The sequence below is a fragment of the Hyposmocoma kahamanoa genome, unplaced genomic scaffold (genome assembly GCF_003589595.1).
Source record: "Hyposmocoma kahamanoa isolate Upper Pololo Valley unplaced genomic scaffold, ASM358959v1 296, whole genome shotgun sequence".
NCBI lineage: Eukaryota > Metazoa > Arthropoda > Insecta > Lepidoptera > Cosmopterigidae > Hyposmocoma > Hyposmocoma kahamanoa.
This window is the reverse complement of record NW_020653780.1, coordinates 2,000,566-2,025,504: the sequence shown is the minus strand read 5'-3', so window position 1 is coordinate 2,025,504 and position 24,939 is coordinate 2,000,566. Positions and strand designations below refer to the sequence as shown.

General features: G+C 36.5%; 1 protein-coding gene across 5 annotated transcripts in view; it reads right to left on the bottom strand.

The window, feature by feature from the left end:
• The window catches only part of LOC113229218 (cadherin-99C), a 194,312-nt gene that overhangs the window by 11,078 nt on the left and 158,295 nt on the right, over window positions 1–24,939 (bottom strand). For all 5 annotated transcript variants that reach the window (XM_026462742.1, XM_026462741.1, XM_026462744.1 and 2 more), the window contains 16 exons: window positions 23,981–24,159; window positions 19,028–19,150; window positions 18,231–18,470; window positions 16,617–16,766; window positions 15,753–15,971; window positions 14,946–15,140; window positions 13,513–13,647; window positions 12,802–12,951; window positions 11,538–11,652; window positions 9,013–9,215; window positions 7,270–7,410; window positions 6,750–6,873; window positions 5,971–6,131; window positions 3,646–3,819; window positions 2,425–2,634; window positions 1,288–1,536 (listed from right to left, as the gene is read on the bottom strand). In XM_026462742.1, the coding sequence (XP_026318527.1) occupies window positions 1,288–1,536; window positions 2,425–2,634; window positions 3,646–3,819; window positions 5,971–6,131; window positions 6,750–6,873; window positions 7,270–7,410; window positions 9,013–9,215; window positions 11,538–11,652; window positions 12,802–12,951; window positions 13,513–13,647; window positions 14,946–15,140; window positions 15,753–15,971; window positions 16,617–16,766; window positions 18,231–18,470; window positions 19,028–19,150; window positions 23,981–24,159 (2,768 nt within the window). The remainder of the gene's footprint in view (window positions 1–1,287; window positions 1,537–2,424; window positions 2,635–3,645; window positions 3,820–5,970; window positions 6,132–6,749; window positions 6,874–7,269; window positions 7,411–9,012; window positions 9,216–11,537; window positions 11,653–12,801; window positions 12,952–13,512; window positions 13,648–14,945; window positions 15,141–15,752; window positions 15,972–16,616; window positions 16,767–18,230; window positions 18,471–19,027; window positions 19,151–23,980; window positions 24,160–24,939) is intronic.

The window sequence follows — 24,939 nt, the reverse complement described above, 5'->3', positions numbered from 1 at the left end:
TACCGAATATTTAAATCTAAGGGTCGTATTCCAGAACTCTACTCAATACTCAAGTCAGGACTTGAGTATTGCAGTGAGCACTGAAAATCATACTCAAGTCCTTGCCATTAGGGTCGTATTTCCAGTGCTTGAAATCATACTCAAGTCTGCTCAAATCCTGACTTGAGCATTGAGTAGTGTTCTGGAATACGACCCTGAGGGTGTTACCACGCCAATCAATCTATAGTCTATCAATGGTAGAATGAGATGATTCAACGTCGAAAGACAATTCCCTATACAAAAAGTCGTTCAGCTCTATTGCCAGATTTATCATTGAATGATGGAACGATCGAGACGATCAATTAAGGCTCACATTCTATCGATAAAATTGTCGACAACAACATGACTATTTAAAATGTGATGTAAACTGGCAACCCTGCAAAAGTCATTTGCCGTCTTCAAAAAAAAAACAGACTATATCGATAAAACAATCATTCTACTGTCGATTTAGTAGTTCATACAGTGAGCTCTCCAATAGCTTTTACAATGTGCGCAGAAGTTGATCAATCGTCGATCATTCTATCATTCAATGACAAATCAAGGAAACAAGCGCCCGTCGATTTACTAGTACACAGATTACAGATCGGCTTTTTATTGCATGAGCATGACCAACTTTAGCGACAGTCGATAGAATATTTATCGACTGCAATCACTAGCTACTTGCAAGCAGGCAACACTTTCACGCAATGAACTGTCATTTTACTCCATCTTCAAAAAAGACAGATATGTGTATCAGGTATCAGTCGATGGCATCGATTCGACATCGATCAGTTAGTGAGGTAACACCCTAAAGCTAATAAAAAAGGAACATAGGACAGTTACGTATAGGCGTATCAAATCCGGACAAAAAGTTTTTTTTTATAATATCAAGTGATGGGACGAACAAGTCGTGCGCCTGATGGTAAGCTACAAGACTGTCCATAACAGTTGCATTGCCACACAGAGCTTTAAATCGCAAAGATCTGTCAGGCACTGCTACGATGCCCGTCACCCCGACACATAAGTTGACAAGTCCCATATGCTTGTACTTTCACCACCACCCTTACCCTTCAAAACTGAAACGCAGTAATGCTGACATTACTGCATGTCGACAGAAATAGGTAAAGTTAAGTTCAATTAAGTTAATTTCATTCTCATTAGATGGCGTGTTTAACAAATTTATATAATTAAAGATTACTATTGTCAACCTTATTGTGTGTATTAGCCCTCGGATATTTGCGTATAAGGTTTTTAAAAGTTTTTACTTACCGTATATTCGCTATCAGTCTCTTTCCTCAAATCATCTCTAACTCTGACAGCTCCCGTGTCAGGTTCCACGTGGAAGTACTTCGATGCTTTACCCCTTCCAACCAACTTGTACCGAACTCTGTTGTTAGGAACTGTCGCGTCCGCGTCGCTAGCTACTACAGTTTGGACAAGTGTACCGATGGAGGATGAATCTTCTATCGTAACTGGGCGTATTAAGGAGGTGAATATCGGCGCATTGTCATTTTTATCCTGAAAATAAATGTTCAGTTAAAATTTGTGAGCTTTTTTAAAATACATACTTATCTGCTTATATGTATAATATAATCATTATTATTCATCCAATTGCGAAAAAACTTTCATGAGTTGTGCTCACGCCCGCAAAGATATCTGAAGTATTAAATCCTACTGCTGCGCATGGTTCTCCTCTGAGGAGAGGGTTAAGGCTACAGTTTTTATTACAATAATATTCATATATTTTTGTTAAATACTCCACTAGCTTTTTGTTATGATTGATATTATTTTACAGATTTCTCACAGGTGCGCTACGGCAGAAAAGCCGTTAAAACCAAATATAAAATCCTGAAACACACACAGTGAATTTCGTAAGGTCTGTTAACACGTTCCGCAGCTCAGTAGGGACAGCGATAATCCCTCTCAGTCGCTGGTTCAAATCCAGCCGGATTGAAGGAATTTTTTTGTTTGTCCGACCTTGTATCATTAATAACAATTTTGATTGATCAAAAACTATCATGCAATTTTGGTACTGGCATACTAAGAGCACCTTCAAATTAGACGCTTATAGAAGCTCTGTGGTGGCGCCACATATATATATATATATATAGTAATCTACTAATTGTTATACAATATTTAGACACTGTCGTGACACGCGCGTGCCACTTTTGCAGTGACAATAAATAGTGAACTAAAAATTAGTGAAGCGCTAAAGACGCGCGGTTGCCATTCGTCTCTCGTTCATTCATCCCTTGTTGAAAACTTGAGTCTGTAAAAACCGGGGAAAACTTTTCCTTCGATGATAACAATGTTTTTGTATTCTAGTCCTTTAAGAATAAAAATGCAAGGTAGCTCTAATTATGTGTCCGGGAGTGTACTAAATTTGTATATAACTAATATACATACATCAACAATAACTTCCACGAGTGTAGTAGCACCGGCAGTTTCTGCATTGTTTTCCTCTGTACCCACCAGGAGTTCATGTTTCGCTTGCGCCTCTCTATCCAAAGGTTTCAATGTTCGTATCATGCCAGTTTTACGGTCTATTGAAAAGGATTCCATATCACCCTTTAAGATTGTGTAGGTTATTTCTGGTTCTGTGTCTCGATCGATTGCCTGTAAATAACAAAGGAATAAAACACCGTCTTTAAAACCAAAGTGTTTTGTAACAACATGTATCGTGTTCGCAGGTTTGCACTTCTATTGATTTCTTTCTTTCCGTCTTTGAACGTCTGATAATCCAGATATATCCTAGAATTCATATAAAGATTTGTCATTCCTTATCAATCATATTTTGAACCATGTGCAGAATTGTAATTGTAAATACTTTCAATCGTTATCGATCGTCTCTACAATTAACCAATGCCATATATGGTATAGTAATTAAAGTTCATGTTTGAGAACATTACGTTCCATTTTAATAATGAAATATTTTCTAGGAACGCTTGAACTCAATATTCTATAACTGGCATAAGTATGAAAATCTCGCCACCCAACAGCCTGTGTAAATTGCACCTGTAAGCATAGCACAAAGTAGCAGTTCCAACTTATGCACTCTGCATGACTGTACTGGATTGCAATGTATGAAAAATAAATAAATAGTGAAAGCAAAATCAGATCCAAATTGTTAAGACACTTTTTCATCGTCACATTTTCATTTTGGTCGATTCCTAAGCTCACTGTTTGTTTCCGAGATAGAGTTTCAATTGGCAATCCATACAATTTTGAGGATAGTATCTTGAATAATTTAACGATGTTAAGGGAGTACTTATCCTTATCATCAAAACGCCTGTAACCGCTGGTAAGTAATCACTTTCGATCTGGCGGGTAGATGACCCGTTAATAAATTTACATATGGCTCGTATATAGTTAAAGACCGTGTTAAAAAATCTATTTCCAGTGCACGATCGATATTAAAACCCAATTTAAATTAACTGTCTTTATTATCAGATGTCACAACTATGACTCATTGATTGCGCATTTTATTTTATTTTTTCATCACTTTTACGGCGCCGTAAACGCGTGTCGTCGGCGCGTATAAAATACGCTCGACTACGGCTCTTGGACCCGGACTTAGGAGCTGCTTATTAACACGGGTTTCAATATTGTTAGTTAAATTATACTCACGACTACTTTAACAACAGGGTGGTTAGCCGCATTCTCGGGCACATGTACAGAATACAAGCTCTGTTCGAAGATAGGTGACTCGTCGGGGATGTCCTGGACTAGTACGGTGACAGAAGCTGTGCCTAGACGCTTATCGATGGCACCATCCATTGCTGTTACTACGAACGCGTATTCCTGCGGAGGCGAAAGAGAATCGTACTTAATTATACTTCACGTAAATTAAAAGTTGTAATATCTTAATGTTTCAGCGGTTGTTTTCTGTTAATATTAACCTTTTGGCAGCCAGTGGCAAAAACTAGTTTGGTTTCCTAAACGCCAAGTCTAGTGATGTGACATGTTATGAATTTAATTTAACCTCATATTAATTCAATTATCTTAAGTTAAAGAAAATATAACTGAACATAAAATGCAACTATGAATCCATACTTAACTAGAATATACAAATGAACTTTCATTGACTCTTTAAAGCGGTCAAAAGGTTAAATTTAATATAAATTTGCATGCTGTAACCGGCTAGGTGTGAGAATCTATTTAATATAAATATGTATAATATACATCTCTCTAAACCACACTTACTGCGAATATATTTTTTTATGATTATCATATTACACAAAATATAGGTATTTATACTAGAGACGCCACGAATATTCGGCTACTATTCGGGATAATAGTCGTAGTATTCAGCCGAATACCGAATATCAAATAATGAAAAAAAGGACATAAACATGTTCTCATAACCAATTCCCGCTTCTGAAAATAGCCTCTCACTATAAACACTACTGCCAGGAGACGATAGACAAATCTTAGCAAATTTTGACAGGCTTCGATACTGCTTTGCGTTAGCTGATGACCGCTTGTCATCAGCTAACGCAAATCTGCCGTCCGATCTTGGCGAACAGTTTTCAAATTAAAATGAATCTTATATTTCGTATCTTATTAACTGCCTCCGTGGCCGAACGGTTACCATGCCGGACTGCCACGCAGAGGTCCCAGGTTCGATTCCCGGACCGGCAGAAATAGTTGTATGGCCTACAATTATTTATCTCGTGAGTTTGGGTGTAATTTGTGGTTGTCTATGTGTGTGTCCATGGCACCCGTGGCACAGGGTTTCCCTAGTGCGGGGCTATGTTGAGTGTGTGCGTTATTTATTAAAAAAAATTATGTGCAATAGAACTTTTCTCCACTTCCTCATCAATTTGCATATTATCTGTAGCGACTTCTTCAAAACAGGCCCAGAAACTGTCATATATTGATTACATTGTTCTATAATTTTTCAACAAAAACACTCCACCCCCGTTACCTCTGTACGCAGCGCAATGAGACAGGTCGTAAGAGGTCGCGTGTGGAATGAACAGATCTTACGCCCAACATTCGGCAGTCGTATATTCGGTGCTTCGGTCGAGAGCGTAGCCGAATATTCGGTATTGGTCCAAATCACTATTCGTGGCATCTCTAATTTATGCACTCATTCTCATGTAAGTTCAAACATTGGTAATGAAACGCGAAACGCGTTTCCTGAGGGCTAGTTATGCGGAAATACATAGTTTGTAAAAGACCAACTATAGTTCTTGCTGTGGGTACATAATATATCCTATTATAATATACATGCATGTTTATTATATACGTATATTAAGAATGTTTATTTTATATCATCCTATATATAATACCAACATAGACAACTTATCCATACTACAGATCGTAACTCTGAAAAGATCAAAATTCCGTCTAATATCCAGATGGCGCTGATCAATAGCCTGGGTGCAGTTTAAATTACGTAAATGGCCGCGGATATCATTTAATTCCTCTTTAATACGAAATATAAGAAGTCAGTTTTTTCCTTGTAATATAATACAAATATTGTAATACAAATATTGATCATGAGCTAAAGTTTTTTTTTTGAACTTTGACAAATATGAGTGTCAATAGATGGCATTGTGTATTACAAACTAATTTCCAATATGGGTAGTTGGCGCTAATCGTACACAAAATAAAAGAATAGCCGGCATCATATAAATCTAGTTAATTTGTTTGTTATCACTAGAATTTAGAGAAGCTATGATAAATTGCAGCTCGTTAATGTAAAACAAATTAGTTACAAAAATAGCTATTTGGTACCGCGATTAACAATAGTCCTCTGGAGTTATTGGTACATGATACCATATAACTTAATTAATTACTTTCTGATTTATTATTATTTCAAGTGTAACACCAGCTTGACTGGTTGAGAATGCCTTAAGGCATTCATGTTTGTCGCTTTTCTGTTGCACCCCACTAACTATAGATGGACGTTGACTACGTAAAGGCAGTTAGGTTCTCCACTCTCACCTTAGTTTGTTCGTAATCGAGTTTAGAATTAGTAGCGATGAGTCCTGACGTGTTGTCGATGTCGAAAGGCAGGTGCGGTGGGAGGCTGTAACTGACCATTGCGTTGATACCTTCGTCCGCGTCTGTCGCATGCACGTAGCCTACGAACTCGCCCGCTGTTCCTAGAAGTTATAAAAATTGTGAAAATTGATACGGTTATATAAGTTTTGCACACATAATAAAATCTTATCTTAGTACAAAATTTGTAGTCGTTATATTTTGTTTTTTGCTTTTTATCGGTTTTATGTTATTTTTTATTATTTTGTTTTGTTTCTCTAAATGTTATCAATTTTTTTTTATCTATATGTTGTGGCGTTGTAATAAATATCTATTCTATTCCAAATAAGTCTGCAAACCTGCAACAAGTGAACACTGAAACGGAACTAATTAGAAATTCTACAACTAAACACAATCAACATTTTGACCGCACCGGAGTGTTATAATATGAAGCTTCCGGGTTCTATTCAAGGTAGGACCAATTTAGGAAATTCAGGGCTGGGTATTCTCGATATTGCCACAGAGTAAAATCTGTTAATCTGTAAATGTAGTTAAAACCAGCCAACAGGCTGAGAAAAAAAAACCAAATAATAATGCCATTCTCATAGATATAGAAAAAAAGGAGACCGTTTTGGTTTAGGTGTCCTGGAGTGAAATCCTTGGTGCTCGTAGTACAGAGTATTCTCTAGTTTGAGACCAGGTAATTAGTGTGATTAGGGCATTAAAAAAATGTATCTATTTACCTTCTTTGACTTGGAATGTGTACACTTCTTCATCGAATTTCGGATTGTTGTCATTAATATCCGTAACTTTGATGTTGACTGTGGCTGTACTCGCCAACTTCCCAGGATCCTCAGCTTTTACCATCTGAAATAAAAATAAACGTCGAGTTCCTTTAACTTTCCAGAGGTGGAAACCAATGGTTTTTTAACCGACTTCAAGAAAAGGAGAAGGTTGACAATTCAACTGTATTTTGTGTATGTAACGCCATTACTCCGACATTTGTGAACCGATTTCGATATTTTTTTTTTGTTGGAAAGGTGGTACTTTAATAGTGGTCCCGTTCAAATTTGAAGAAAATATTCCACCTCTAAGGGAAAAGAAAATATTCCCTCGAATTTGAATTCATTAATGACAATGCGACCCTATTTTATGTATTTACATACATACATACATATTGTAAGCGATGTATGTTATATAAATCCAACCTTTTGGGTCACACAGACTTGGATTCTAAATATTTTTTAAATATAATAAACTTACCAATTGGTATCTCGTAAGGACTTCTCGATCCAATCGTCTGATGACAGTAATGATGCCTGTGTTGGCCCCTATCGCAAACTGACGAAGATCATTCCCTGACACAATAGAATAATTCACAGGTTCGTTTTCTGGGTCCTTGGCCTGTAAATAAAAAGCGAAATTGTCAGTCTTCATTCTCAGATAAAATACACTTACGACCCAAAAGACGCAACGCGACGCGATTGCATCAATGCAATCGCCTATAAATCCCAAGTGTAGCGATTCAATCGCGCATTTGCATCGCTGCTTATAAATCGCGCGCGTGTGTAAAGGTTTAAAAGCGCGTTTAAAAGTTGCCGTGTGTAACCGCTCTAATTGTACAATAAACAACATCATTCTGAGATTACCACAAAGTCATAAATTATTGTTTAAATGAGTATTAGCGCTATTAAATTAAAATTATTATAAAAACGATTTAAAAAAGTTCATAATTGCCGACATATAGAATAAAATTAAACAACAAACAAACTTACAGTACAACATTAAAAAGATTTAAAAAACCTTCCCCAATTACCTCTACAACGAATTTACAATTTTAAAATCACTAACAATACGCCATAAAATTACAAACTACAGGCTCTGTTCAAACTGTTACATTTACGAGATCGCTAGCAAATTGAATGTCGTAAATTCATGGTATGAGCTTATCTTCCCTTATCCCGAATTTCAAAGAAACCGCATGGGACAAACCCTCTACTTCACCACAGTATTATCGAACAGTTTTGTTATACGCATGGAACGTCATTTTCAACCGACAACATAATAATAATAATAACGCTCACACTCAACAAAACCCCGCACTAGGAAAACCCTGTGTCGCGGGTGCCATGGACACACACATAGACAACCACAAATTACACCCAAACTCACAAGAGAAATAAGTGTGGACCATACAAATATTTCTCCCGGTCCGGAAATCGAACCTGGGACAACACGATGAAATTGTCTAATACAGTCTTATTACCATTGACACAAATAATTTTTTACCTGCTGTAGCCTTGACTTGTTTGTTGGAACCCTAGAGCCGATCTTCTGTTTAAATCTATCACAAGAAAAACCGGAGATTTTTTTTATTTGTTTATAATATTAATGCTTTGGCCCATTTTGGCCACACGGCGGTGGCCGCGGAAGCGTTCCAGGCGCGGGAATTTTTGTAATGTACAAGTTCACATGAACCCTGCCACTCTGAACGCGTAATAATATAAACTCGTACATTACAAAAAGTCCAGCGCCTGGAACGCTTCCGCGACCGCCTCTGTGTGGTCTGAGCATAAGTGACGGGACGAGCATGTCGTGCGCCTGACGTTAAGCTACACGCCTGTCCATAACAGTTACAGTGCCTCTCAGAGCTTTAAATCGCAAAGATCTCAGGGGCACTGCCACTGCGCCCGTCACCCAGAGACATATGTTGACAAGTCACATGTGCCTGTAATTTCACCCGCTTCTAAGCAAAAAAGGGCAATCACGCCGAACATTGCTTTTATATTGAATAGTGAATATTTTTTTAGTTTCACTATATTCAAGCCATTATATGTCGTTGTTAAGTTAAAAATTAAAATCATACGTCCATGCAGTCAAAGGGATTCAAACCGTCAACCTCTCAATTGTACAGCAACCGTTCTCCTATTGGGCTCCTACCGTTTTATTTTTAGGTTGAAACTTATATAATAAATGAAACAACGAAATATTACCAAAAATACTTACAGTGACGGTTGTAACAGTAGAGTTGATCGCAGCGCCCTCTGACACCGGTGCGAAGTAATCTCTTGAAGAAAACTGCGGTGGCCTTGTATTAGGGCCTGGTGAGACGCTCAACTCCACTATTCCTTGAGAGCTGAGGCCTTTGGCGTCTGATGCTCTCACAGTTATACTGTATTGTTCGCCTGCTTGAAGACGGGCTGTGCTCGCTGAAAAGAATATTGAAACATGACGTCATTTTTTTCATTTTGCTATGGACTGTTTGTTGTAACTCCAGTTTCCTAACTATATGAATGTTGCTATCACATGTGTAGTTTTAAAAAAATGTGGGTATTATATTTATATTTTAAGGTAACGCTATAAAGAAACGTCATATATACAGGGTGTTCTTCTCGTAAGCACAGCAGTTTGGAACACAATAGAAAAAATATTTTAAATATTGTAGATAGGATATTTTGCTTCAAGGAGATATTATTTTATTTTTAGAACTAAGTAAGAGTTTTAAAAATAAAATAATATCTCACACTACATTAGTATTAATGTCCGCTTGCATCAAACTTAAGTGCTTGTTAAACTAATGTTTAAATTGACAAGACACTGTGAACACAATATATTAAGAGTGTCTTTTGCATTGCAAGCATCGGATTAGACGTACCTGAGTTTAGTAGAAGTGTTTAAATGTTAGTTAAAAAGAAACTGATTCTTATAATTGACCCTTTGGAACGGTGTCACAAAATTGCAGGTATTTTTTTCATATTTGGTCGTATGGATTACTAGAGTGGGCAAGCAATTGTTTAAAAGTCTGAATAAATAAATAAATAATGCACACGCTCATAGGGAAACCCAGTATCGCAGGTGGCATGCTTGCACACATAGACAAATACAAATTACACCCAAACTCACGAGATAAATAAATATAAGCCTGGTTACCATACCGTAAAAATAAAATAATGTATCTAAGAAGCAAAATGTCCTGTCTACAATATTTAAAGTACTTTCCCTCCATCTCCTATAGCTTTGGGACACACATGGAACATGTAGGATATAGTACAACAACACAATTGTAACATTTATAAAGTTAAAGAAATTCGTGCAAATTTATTATTTTCGAGAGTATTTTATTTTTAAGGGTCAAAATGCATTCAATAAAAAATCACACGCGTGCTTTAAGAAAACGTAATCAATACACACACACGTGCAGACCTACACTCTTGTAAAAAAAAAACATGTGCATGTGCAATACGAAAGATCAAACTTTGTGCTGATTTACTTTGGAATATACGATATAAACGTTGCCGTCGAATTTTTAAATACTCACAGATCTGATTGACAGATATTCGTCCATTGCATAATCCAATATCCGTTAAAGGGAAAACGGGAGAAGCGTTAAACAAACAATGATGAAATTCTATTCGTATAAGATGTAATTACATCTCTCTCCCATCCGTTGTTGGTGGATGAAAAAATATATATAAATAAATGGCGTAGCTACTCAGGACTGATAAAATATATATAAATAAATAGCATTTCATCGCGGTAAGTAGCGCTACATAATGCGAGTAGCCGTTCAATTCAGTGAAGAGTGCAAGAGACCGGGTCGGAACAAGTGTAAAGAGTACGGAGTTATTTTATGTAGAACTGTGCAGCGCTATGCACACTTCAACAACGTCATAAACCTATTATACGTCCCACTGTTGAGCACAGGTCTCCTATAAAGAGAGAGTTAAACCTTAAACAAACGCGAGTGTTAATCCCTACAAAATTTATACTTTATTTTATATTATATTTATATTTTGTATTATATTTAAATTAATATCTATAAAATTTTACAATAGATCCGTGCTAATTGGGAATCGCAGATGCCATTTCCATTGCTAACTATTTTTCAAAAAACGGGCACACGATGTTTTCTTATGGTGCTAAATATTTGACCATCGTACGATTACGTTAAAAAAATACGGTGGTAAATAATTTACCTTTACTTAAGTAAGGGCTATTGACTAATCATAAATTGGCATAATGCAAGTTTGGAAATTCGGAATGGGTTTGATCTTTCATCTTTACCGAGAGATGAAACATTTACAAATGTGCGTAATTTATACAACCGACAAGCAACCGACTGTAGTCACAAAATATTTAATTTGCACAGCGATTTTAAACTGTGTGACTCGCTACCACCCGCGCAAAATGAGACATTCGCGCTTTCTTTTGCAGAGCTACCTCCGCTCTCTTGGGTTTGTTATTTGTAAAAGTCACAGGTTAAGCGATTCTCGGTACAAAACAAGTCTGGGTAGATATCACCGCCCTTCATTCTATCACTGAGCAACGTTGCTGTGTTCCGGTTAATACGAACGAGCACAGTAAATAAGTTTCTTTTAAGATCTTAAATTTTTTGTCTCACTTACCTGCCACACATTTGCTATAATAAATAAATATAGTACAGCAATGTTTTGAGGAGGTGATACCAACTTTCCGTCAGGTGAAACGCAAAAAAAAAAGACTTTGTGATAAGTGACAAGGTGCAAACTTACATATAACCCCGGTGTTTGGATCTATAGTGAATTTGTTGCCACCGTTGTTAGATACGTGATAAATGCTGTACGTTATGCGTGCATTCTCACCCTCATCGATGTCTACCGCATCCACCTGAAAAAACAGACAGGGACTTTTTGTAATCTTGTACCAACATCCTTTTTAAGAGCCAAGCTCTTGTCGGTGTAGCCTCCCTTCTCCACTTCTCACGGTTCATAGCCAGTTCCTTGACCTCTTTATAGGCTGTTTCTCCCTTTCTTTTCCCTTATATTCTCCTCACAATTATCACTGTCACAAATTCGTTACTACGTAACAAATGTCCAAACATTATGCCCCTTCTGTTCTGAATTATCTTCATACGATTTCTTTAATCCCCAATCCTTTTCAAAACTTCCTCATTTGATTTCTTTTCAATACATTTTTTTTCCCAATAAATTTTTTATCTTAAACAAATTTGTTTGTTTTGAAACAAATAAGCGCTATTTAAATCCGAAAAATATTTTTATTTCCAATGTGTAACAACAGCGTAAACTTAAGAACTCGACATTGTACTAATGTAGTTTAAAAAAGGTACTGTAGTACTTTTTTTATAGTAAAACAATAATCGGGTAGAAAGTTTTCGCGGTTAAATATATACAGTCAACAGCACGCTGGACTTGTTGCGCTTAGTGGTAAAGAATTAAATTATCCTATATTTAAAAGAAGATGTGCCGTTGTTCATAATAATTAATTTATTTGTTATATGGTGAGCTTACAGCTATTTTTATAATATGTTAATTCTAAGAAGATTCTTAGGACAAAAACTTCCACATATTATGAACTTTAAAAATTAGCCACTTCTTTCAACATTGAGACCTACAAGAATAAATAAAAATAGCAATAGCATATATTAACCACCCGATACTAAGACATTGATCAACTGTTAACACGAGTTTGAATATTATATATATATATATATATATATATAAGGGCACAAAGGCAGTGCAAAAAACAAACCATAGTTCTGCTGGATGTGACACTGATATATTGAAATTAACTTTTACTGTTTATTCAGGATTGTACCATCATATTAAATAACGTTATTCTCGACAGACTATAGTAACAATGATACTAAATATCGCGTTAGTAACAATGACTGTAATACTCATAGCATAAGAAATTATACATAATGCCTGGTAAATAACCTTACACAAATAAATTGTTCCTCACACAAATAAATTGGTGTGAGGAACATACATGTTTATTAATTTATTAAAAAATTACCTTATGAACAATAGTAGGCTCCAAGCTAGCAGGTACAATAATAGGCTGAGTCTTTGGTATGACCGGTGAGTTGTCGTTCTCATCCAAAAGTTTAACCGCTAGCGTGAGCGGTGCAGAAGCTGCACCGCCGTTCGTTTCTCTGACCACCACCTGGAATTTGCCATAGAAATGGTATAAATTCTTGATATGAGGTTATATAAAATAGGTATTTTGACTGGCTCACACACTGACGAATGCGGGCAGATAGTTCATGGTAATTTGTTAACTGTCGTCTTTTGAAGGACTTAACCAGAGTTATTTGATAAAAAAAGGACTCGACTTGGTCCCTTCTCTTATTGCTTTACTGGCCTATTAGAAGTTAATTCCAAATGTTTTAGTACGCCCAGTTTCAGGTTAAATACATAGCTACTCTTTTAAGCGCTCCATTAAATGATGTAAGGCATAATTTCCGACAAATAGATTTGGCAAGAATATCTTTAGATCTGGCTCACCGTACTTTTCCATTACCACTTAACTTTATAATAAATATGATAGGAAGAAGGATATAATTTTGGTATCTTCACTAATTCTAAAAAAAATTTCAACTTTACCTACTCATAAATATTTATTATTATAAATTTCATATCGTAAATAGGCACCAAAGTCAGAAAAATACATCATAGTGTTAAGAACAAAGACTCATGTATATTAAGATTCGTATATTTTACTTACTTGGAACCTAAATCTGCCAGTATTTGGTGGGTCACGGTCCAAATTATCTTCATTAACTACAAGGAAACTGTTCTTTACGTCAAAGTAATTTGTCGTCAGCTCAAAAGTGTAGTTGGGCTTTGGATCGTCTGGTCCCTGAAAATTAGAATGGTAGATTTAATGACAAGCTTTATTACCATGGCGTAACGAGGTGGTATCCGCAACCCAACGTTGTAGCGCTTACTTTGCGTGGTCCTTATGACTACAATATAAAGGTTAATAATTTAATTGTGGACCCTTGTCATGCTGAATTATGCAGACCTAATTAATTTCTTCTATTGAGAACACGAAAGTTATAAAAGTCTAATTTCACCGTTTAGACTCATTTAACATTACTGAGGCAAGGAATGAAAGCGAAGTTTCGTAAATTGTATACAGTATAATTTAAATTACGTCAATTGTGTAAGATACAAACTATATACGATACGGTAGAAGATGCGCGACCTGCTTTTTGGCTCGTATCTAGTTTGTACGTTATACAATTAACATAATGCTCATTGTGCTAAAAAATTTGCTGTCCATTCCAGTCCATTGCGATGTAAATTGAGCCTTTAATAAAATTTTAATAAAACAATAACTAATCTAATACACACGAGCAAGTATGCGTTAATTAAATGATTCCATAGTAAACGCGTGTTTTATATGGGATTTCGTTAGCATGCTGACGAAATCTAATCCTATACAAGTTTTGTGACTGTCCCTTTATTTGCGTATTTTACTAATGTCACAATCAACTGTCACACAAATTGGTTAAAAAAAACAACAATAATAAATGCTAACAGCAGAAAGTGCACTAACGCAACAATGCTTATAAACATAAATTCTAGAAACCATTAATGCAAATCTCGCAGCTAACGTCAATGTCTATGCAAACATGCCACATTCCTTGTTAAACGATTTATGTGCGGCTACGTAATGCCAATGGCTATATTACTGCGATGTTTACTTCCATAGGCTTAATAATGAAGGTATCAAGAGCCCCCTTGGTGTACACCATTGATATCAACTCAGCATTTTAGAAAATTTTACTTAATTTTGTAGTTCCATTTTTTGTTTACATTAATTTTATTATGAAATAATATAAAAAAATTCTTGTATTTAAGCAAATTACAACTAAAGTGGTTTAGAACGTTTTTCTACTTTGTATAGCATTTTAAACTACAGTGTTAAACTTTTATTATCTTTTCTGTTCTTTTATAACTTCTCGAACAAATTTGTATGTTCATCATTGTCGATACAAGCAATTATTTTATTTATTCACAGAATGCTGAAAAAAATATTTGTAAAGATTGGGTAGTGGAAATTTGCTATGCAAGCACCATTATGACAAACTAAATTTAAAATTTTAACTCACGGTGGGTTCTAGTGACGAGATATGTTTAACAGAGACTTACCAAATCCGCATCTGTAACGCTCAACCGAATCGGTCGACCATTTCCATCCAGGACTCTGGTGCCCTTTGGCGAATTCTCGGGGACCGTTCCCTCATCTGCCGTAGCGGCAACTACCGGCGGACTTGCGTCTACTGGTCGAACTGTTACAGTGAGCGTTGCTGTTGTAAATCTTTTTGCTTCTGTTACCTCTTCCGCCTGGAGTACAAGTGTGATTCGGAGGTTAACTCTTAAGTAAATAATAGGGTGACTATTTATAGGGATGGAAAATTTGTCGTCATAATTTTAGCTGTAACTATTAAGTTGGCGAATGGCGATAACTCGTTGACAGTTCTCGTCGAAAAATTTCTTTGATATGACTGGACTTGAATCAGCTTCTGTAGCCATGTCGCTTTCTGCTGACTGACAGCTACAGATCTTTGTATGGGTTTACACGGTTTATGACGTTATTCACTCACAAAATATCATGATGTAAATAAATATAGACATTACGTTAGATAAAAAGGGTCGAGTCGTTGAGTTACATATGAAATTAAAGAACAAGACCATGTAACGACGTGCTGAAAGGTTTTAAATCACGTAAATTTGTTTTTTCAAACAAACCAACGTTTCGGGCCCTTTACAGGTCCCATGGTCAAGGTTGATGGTCGCGATTTAAATCCGGAAAAATAGTTTCGTTTCCTATGTGTAATAAGTCGCGGAAACCTAAGAACTCGACAGATTTAAATTAATTAAAATTTTTGTGTAAGTTTAAATTGAGCGGAACCATTTTATTTCAGAAGGGACCTTTAAACTGAATGTTAGACTTACCTTAATAACTAATGTAAATTTCTTCGCAACGCTAGTATCGACAGGAATCAACTGTCTAACTGCCCCAGTATTCTGATCTATTGAAAAGTAATTGGCCCAGGTGTCTGGATCACCACTGTCAATGGTGTAACGTATTCTGGCCTCTAACGTATCCATGTCCACTGCTTGGATCCTTTCTGGCTCAATCGACAGCGTACCTGCTAGAACACCGCTGTTGACCTGTAAAAAAATTAATGTAACTTAAGGTCTCGGGATTAGTTGAATATTACACGAAGAGACTCGTCATTTCGACGCACACATATTACACAAATTATGGCATGCGCGCGCAAGCACGGATGGATGGTGTGTTGATGGTGATTGGCTTGCGTGAGATTGCATGTATTTATTGTACGCCGAGCCGTTCTAGTGCCGGTTTTTGTGCACAAATCACACAAATTTGGCGAATGCGCCTGGTCGCGAGCCGCCCGCGCGCTTTAACTGCGAGGCTTAGGTGAGATGTGATTGCAGAGGTACACTTTATTTATGGTTATGCTCTACATGGTTGGTTATGCTCTTTATATCACATATTATAACAGAAGTAGTGACCCCTTAATCATTGATTTAAAATATACAACACTAAGAAACTGTCTTTAAAAATGTATTTCTTGAAATTTAAACTGCTTCCGTGTCCGAACGGTTACCATTCTGATCTGCCACACACTTATTTCTCTCGTGAGTTTGGGTGTAATTACCTTATTTTAAGCGACATTTCTCACCGTTTGTCTATAAAATGCCTATGTCTACTCTAAAGGTTAAAAGTTTCAAACAAGCATTAGCATTGTAACACATACATCATGTGATACACACGCTTCATGTGACACTTACAAAACTTGCATACTCGGGGTGGAAACATGCTCCTTCATGTAACATGCAGCCCTTGTAAATGAACGATGGATCTTGATCGTCGTCGTCCAAGACATTCACCGTCAACGTTGTAGTACTTGACAGTCTTCGCTTGGTGTCGTGTGCACGGTCCTGAAAACGTATTACAATGTTCATTTGTACCCTTTATACAATATTAAATAAGGTTACTTTTAATAGACTCTATAAAACAACTTTTGTTCTACGATTTTTGGGAATCAGTTGTCGTTATTTTTTTTTTTTTTGAATTTTAATTTTTAGTCCTAACTATTTAAAATTGGATGCGTCGCATATATAACAAAAGATATCACTATATACTTGAACTCTATTCATGCTCGGAAGTGACAAAATTTAGACCTCCGAGAATTATGTTTTAACTTTTTATTATGATACAAGTGACGGGACGAACAAGTCGTGCGCCTGGTGGTAAGCAACACGCCTGTTCATAGGAGTTCCAGTGCATTTAGAGCTTTAAATTCATTTTAAATATTTATAATAAATTAAGGGTTTTGACCAAAAAAAATCAATTTCCAAGCAATTGTGTAACTGCGTTCAATTTAGACCCAAATGCAGACTTAATGTATTCAACCACATTTCATATCAGTGGAATACGGTCCATTCAAATCACCATAACATTTTACTCATGAATTATAAATAGTCTCCATAGACAACAAGTTCGTTTGATAAATGATGTAGGACCGATTTTCAACTTTCGATTTATGATTTACGATTCAGTAATAGTTGATGAGTTGGGCGTTTCCGCGATGCTAATTAATGCCAAGTTTGTGGTTATTCAACTGTAGAGTTGTATGAAAACTCGTTTTATTAAATTTGACTTAACCTTCTGCTGTCCCGATTTTTTTCGTCACATATGTATAATGACGTCATCCTTATAAGAAGCTGAATCTATCAGCATTAAAAAAATTAGTCAGTTTTATTCATTTTGTATAAAAAACATCTTATGAAATTTGACCAACTTCTGCTGTCCCGTCTTTTTCGTCCCATCGTCGTTATTGAAAAGAGCCTTACATAAAATAGAGTCGATCAGCACTTAAAAAAATTTTGATCAATTTTACTCATTGTTATGAACGCAAAAAATTGACTATGCCAAAATTGATTCCACAAATAAAAAAATAATGGATCCGAAGACAGTATCCTTATATATTCTATGGTATCCGAATCCCCCATACTGTCCTATTACAAAAAACACCACATATACACTTTTAGGTACTATTTATTTTTAACACATCTTCGTGTAATATAACGATATGTATCTGATTATAATGTTACAGTAATAAAATAAAATCCCCATATCGCACTTGATAACCAAATATCTCAAAAATTGCGTTATATTATATTTTATCTCAAAATTGCGTTATATCAGTTGCAGTGCCACTCAGAGCTTTAAATAACAAAGATCTGAGCGGCTCTGTCACTGCGCGCGTCACCCGACATAAGTTGACAGGTCCCATGTGCCTGTAATTTCACCAGAGTAGAGTTCAGATACTGCTTGGTTTATCCATAATCCAGAGGCATGTTGATTGCCGTATGTTTACTTACACAGTACTAGATACTTACAGAAGCAACAATTGTGACTAGATACTGCTTCGTGCGTTCATAATCCAAGGTCCTGTTAACTGTTATCTGCCCCTGATGTGGCAATGGTATCGCAAAGTAGCTGTAACCATCCTCAGCCCCCGTTTCTTCTAACGTTTTATTGTCTCCTGGTACTATGAAATACTCTGCAAGGCCATTGACGCCTGCATCTTTGTCTACCGCTTTTATGTCGCTGAATATCGTAGAGCCTATTGGTACAAGCTGCAAATAAAGTGAATTTTTATTAGTGATATAAATTACTGCTTATCGTTACGCCGTTGAAATATAAGAGTTGAATGGCAGACGAGTAGTGGACACCTTCAAAAAAGGAACCTTGTTGATTCCTATAACTTTATAAAATGTATTTTAATATTGCATTAAGTTGGTGCAAATTACCTACTCGTGCAATAGCTAAACGGAAGTACTACGTCCGCAAAAGTAGCAATATGAATTAATAAATTGTCACAATACTAGGAGATCGATTTTTAAAATGTTACTAACAGAACTCGCTTGCAAAAGTCAAGAAATCGTACTTCTGAATGTTACTATTTGAATCTTTTGAATTTACACATTCATATCCGCAGCAAGTGGTCTCGGACCACAGCGGTTTTTATAGGAATTATTTTCATACAAATTAAATGGCATTTTTTTAATGGTTGTGCGCTCTATCCAAAGTAACCACGTAGGGATTTATCGAAGAAAAAGTTCTTGGACTTTTGCAACCTAGCTTAGATATCTTGTCCATTGTAGCTATTGTAAGTTTTCATAAATTACATTACCTCGGAAACATTGACTTGATAGGGAGTGTTGACGAAAACCGGCACATTATCGTTGATATCCGATACTCGTACTATCACCGGTATAGTTCTTCGTTTCTTCGTGGCTTTCACCTGGCACACCAGCTGCGAAACAAACATAATGTTAGCCATGTAATGTAGACGTCTACAAACATTTTTCTATAATAACTTGTTACTATTTAAAATATAAAAAGTACAAAATACCGCATTTATTCATAATATAGTATTAGAGTTGTTTATTTTTTCCAAAATCTCTTGGCGTTTTTTTTATGTCACATTTTGTCATTCTTTATTTTCCTGTTTTTAGGTCAGGTCATCTTCATACTTTTCTTATTAGCAACACTTTTAACCGACTTAAAAAAAGGAGGAGGTTCTCAATTCGACTGTACGTTTTTTTTGTATGTATGTTACGAGATAATTCCGGCACTTGTGAATCGATTTTGATGATTCTTTTTTTGTTGGAAAGAGGGTACGTTTATTATAATTATAAAAGTGTCGTCTAGAAAGTAATTTCAGCAGCAATAGTTAAGCGTGTTGAAAGGCAGGATACGACACAACTGAAAAAATATTTCAAATAATTTCCCTACAAATCACAATATTCGTCTAAAACGGTTTCAGTTTCTCAAGTAAATAATAAATCAATAAATATTAGACAACATCACATACGTTGCTCTGATCACAAAGAACGTAGAGCTAAAGCACTTGTATTATGGAAATTTGGAAACAACGACGGTACCATAAAACACCCAGACCCGAGACAATACAGAAAAGTCTATATTTATATCAATTTACCTATACTGACATTAACAGAAATCCAGTTATCATAATTTACTTTTATTTTAAACAACAACGACTTCATTAATTATATACGTCCACGGATCATAAACAAGTATACCTGATTTGTATGTGTGCCTTGGGCAAGTAATATTAGTAAGGTGAGAAAAAGTAATTAGGTTGGCATTGGCACGTCCAAGCTTAGTATTGATCGAATAAGTAATTTGTGATGAAGTAAAAGTAATTTACTACAAATCAACAGCTTATTTAAACAAGCATTTAGACAAGTTTCATTTATATAATGATAATAATAACCTTTATATAAAGGTGTTTTTTTATAATACCAAGTGAAGGGACGAACAAGTCGTGCGCCTGGTGGTAAGCGATACGCCTATCCATAACAGTTGCAGTGCCATTCAGAGCTATAAATCGCAAAGATCTTCTGGGTACTGCGACTGCGCCCGTCACCTTGAGACATAACAAGTCCCATGTGCCTGTAATTTTACCAGCACCCTTGCCCTCCTAAAACGGAATGCTCACAGCATTACTGCATTCCTGTTTAGAATGTTTGCATTACTGCTTGGCGGCAGAAATAGGTAAGGTGGCAGTCAACGAAATCTAGAACTTCGCTGGACAAACTCTTTTACAAGGAACTCTACTACTGCTAGTAAATAATTATTAATACATTCTCCATTTTCAGGAAAATTCGTACAGATAGATGATGAAATAGGCTCTTATACAACACCCAACATAGATACACACCATACTACATTTATTTGATTCCGTTCGGTAAATGTAGTTAAAACAAGCCAAAAGGGTGAGAAAAATGTAATAAATACATATAATAATTTTTATTGTTTATTTATTGCCTCCGTGGCCGAACGGTTACCATGCCGGACTGCCACGCAGAGGTCCCAGGTTCGATTCCCGGGCCGGGAGAAATGTTTGTATGGCCTACATTTATTTCTCTCGTGAGTTTGGGTGTAATTTGTGGTTGTCTATGTGTGTGTCCATGGCACCCGCGACACAGGGTTTCCCTAGTGCGGGGCTATGTTGAGTGTGTGCGTTATTTATTATTTATTTATTATTTATTTAAGCCTCTTATAGAATACAATAAATACTTATAAAATACAATAAAACGGATAGCTTGTAGTGTAGCCTCAAGATACGTCCTCTGACTTTGAACCTACTCTAATCTGTGTTATGAAAGTCAGTGGTATATATTGTCACGGTAATATGTGAAATATTTATACGGTTCATTCCACAAATCTCCACAAACGTAGCCTTTACTAGGCAGTGGTGATTTGTGATGTTGACGTGACAAAACCTACTGCGCAGCAAGTGTGTCACTACAATGGATTAAAATTACTACTGCACTACGCGAACGGGAGCAAGGAAATTCGCTCCTGAGAACGCCTAGACTTATTAATTTTTCAAATGGGTTCTAAAAAACAAATCGATGCCGTACTCTCGAACTCCTATCTTTTAAAGAATGATTATTCAGGAGATGGCAAACCTTTCTACTTATTTGAAATCCTCCTTCATGAAGGTCGACAGATTTGCGGTGAGAATAATTTATAATTTATTTATGACTGCCTCCGTGGCCGAACAGTTACCATGCTGGTCTGCCACTGCCAGACTGGGAGAAATATTTGTATGGCCTACATTAATTTCTCTCGTGAGTTTGGGTGTAATTTGTGGTTGTCTATGCGTGTGTTTCCATGGCACCTGCTATAAAGGGCTTCCCTAGTGCGGGAGTAATTGGGTGTGTGCGTTATTTTTATTTCACTTTCATGCGATAAAAATATTTTTAGCGCAGGGATCATATGTGGCTTTATACCAAGTACCAAGGGTGCCAAATTATAGTCATTCCACTCATTGAAAAACAAGTTGTAAAGGAAGTACCTATTAATTAAGGCACAGTAAAAGTGTTGTTGAACTGACATTTGATTAGTATGAACGCCTAGAGGCAAATTTAATAATATTAGCGCTGATCGCTAACTACGTGGGAGAGCTGAGTTTTTAATGACATAAGACATTGATGTGTGTAAATTACAATGATAAATTGACCGGTTGGAATACTAATTAAAAGTGATAGCCCTGGGAGTGCGCGACATACAAAAGGGTGACCTGATTTTTTTTCATCCATTGCCGAGGATGGCTGAGGATAGGTATCTTAATGCACGCAATACGTCGGACTACGTTCTCAGAAAGTATATGAAATTAACCATTGTAGCGGACTGTATCTATGGGTTTTGGATGGTAAAGAATAAGCAAGACCAGAAGAAATTCACTCAAAGTTTATTAAAACCAAAAAAATATTAATGTAATTTAAAAAAATAGCAGAATAAATAGCACTAGTGGTCAACTCAGAACGTGAGTCATCATGTGTTGGTCAGCGAACTGGACAATGTGCTCTTGTCACTTGTGAAAATTTCACGTATTAATTCACTATTGACCTCAATCCAAAGTTTTTACAGTTTCTAGTAAGGAAACGGTTAAACGAAGAAAAAACACAAGATAATACAAGAACGGTGAATACGGTGACGTTTCTTTGCTTACCTACATATGACGTCACGTGTTTTGTTTGATGTTTGCATTACAGATAAAAAATATTATACTTTTTTAATTTTTTTATTGATTTAAAAATACACGCTACCTTGGACATTCTTCTTATAAGAATGTTAAAATGTATCGTCAATACGCTGCATGCTCTCTGTACCGTTTTATCTTTGTCTTTAGTAACGTAGATTTTAATTTACGCGAAAAAGATTAGCTGTTGTTCGTACAATGTATGACATTGTGCGTAGTAGGTTGTCAGTCCCATATCTTTCTACATAAGTTTTGTTTATAACGCCCCTCCCTATCCACCTCCTGGTTATGCGGGAAGGGCACTATGGCTTGTGCGAGCGAACCCGCACAGGGACCATCTAAGTCAGATAGTAGGGTGTCAGTGGATAACTAGTGTCAGCGTTTAAACACCGAGTATGTACATAATAAACTGTATGTACATAACACCGAGTATGTACATAATAAACTGCCTCCGTGGCCGAACGGTTACCACGCCGGACTGTCACGTAGAGGTCCTAGGTTCGATTCCCGGGCCGGGAGAAATAGTTGTATGGCCTACAATTATTTCTCTCGTGAGTTTGGGTGTAATTTGTGGTTGTCTATGTGTGTGTCCATGGCACCCGCGACACAGGGTTTCCCTAGTGCGGGGCTATGTTGAGTGTGTGCGTTATTTATTTATTTATAATATTCCCATGTACATAGGTATGGTCAGCATCAGCAAACGGACCCGCCTCACGGCCTTAGATAATCTTCTTGTAAGAAAGTTAAAATTTAGTCAGTTGGGCCATCTTCATGTAATGTAGAGTAGAGTTTACATGAAAAGGAAGACATACCGATGTGCGCATAATCTATGACATTTTACTATCATCACGTGACGCCTTACCAGGGTGGTAAGGCCGCATTTGCGCACTGCATGAGATTCGTATTCGTAAACCGAGACTATACAAATCTAGAAAACTCGGACCCATTTTGTCCCATTCGAATCCAAGAAAATACTAATATCGGTTGTACACCTAGAGATAAAATGACACTTCGGACACCTGTGACATTTCGGACCGTCATTTCTCGGTTTCTGAACTGATATGAATCGGACGTGATGCGCAAAGGAGTCTTTTTGCGTACAGCCACCAAAGGCGTTTACCATAAAAAAAAGGTTTTCACAAAAAAAGCTACTATAGCTACAATCTCCGCTTGCAAGCAAAACAGTAGGGATCGGTAAGGCTTCAAGTTTCTGATAGTACATGGCAGACCATCAGTAGACAACATCGTGTCCAAAATCAAATACCTAAACAATGCTCTCATATTATAAGTTGAGACAGCAGCAAAAAAACGTGAAGAGAGCATTACGTCATGGTTATTCCTTTGTAAATACGAATCAGGTTTCTCTGCTGGCTATTCCACAAAAAATAACGTAAACTAGATTGCCTGTCAACGTGTGCCAAATGATTTGTTTTACGACTCCGAATCGTCAAACTAATTTGAGGGCCTTAAAATAACAACGTCGTTCTAATATACTGATCAATTTGGAAGGAAACAAAAAGCTCATACAAATTGTTATAGTGCGCTTATTTTTATTAGACAAGCACGTACCTGAAATACCATGTGCGACAAATTGTCAGCATCTCTATCCAATGGCTGCAACAGCTGTAACCGCTTTCCGTCGAGCTCGAACAGCGTCGGGCCCTTGGGGAACACCGTTGTTAGTATGATGTCTACTCCAGGCTCACCAACCACAGGGAGCTCTGCTGGTATTGTGCTTTGGTTTACTTCTGCAAGGAAAACGCAAATGGTTAATTAAGTATTGAACGTGGATAATTTATTTATTTATTTTATTTACACATTTATTTCAGGGCACATGACCCGTATATACACCTTAAGGACTAACATACATACAATAATGAAAATCTCATTTAAAGATAATATGAGTACTCGCCTGAAAACTAATTTAAATTTTTAGACGTATCGTATTTTCAATTGTTTACTTGGTTGACTTTGTAGAATAGCGGCGTAGTTCGAAAACTTCTAATTCATCAGGAACGTGGTTTAAAAACGACCTCAGTCGTCCAACGGTTTATGCTGTGGGCGCTGGGTACGGAGGTCTCGGGTCCGATTTCCACTAGGACCTTCCCTATTTCAACCGCCAAGCAGGAATGTGAGCATTACCGCGTTTCGGTTTAGAAGGCTAAGGGTGCTGGCGAAATTACAGAACTTATGAGCACTATCACTGAGCACGTCACTCTGAGACATAAATTGACAAGTCCTTTGTGCTTGTAATTTTACCAGCACCCTTACCTTTAAAAACCGAAACAGTCATCACTCAATACCTATCACGATTAATTAAACTAATGGAAGCGACTTAATAACAGGTATATATTTTATATTATTTCAATAAGCATATTGATTAAAAGCAGTTCATCAATGCTTTAGTACCGAATTTAATTATTCAAATTAAGCCATAATTAATCAGGATGATAAATTACAAACAAGGCAATTAGCACTTATATAATTTTGGATGTACTGATACTCAGATGTTGTGTATTCAGAGAACC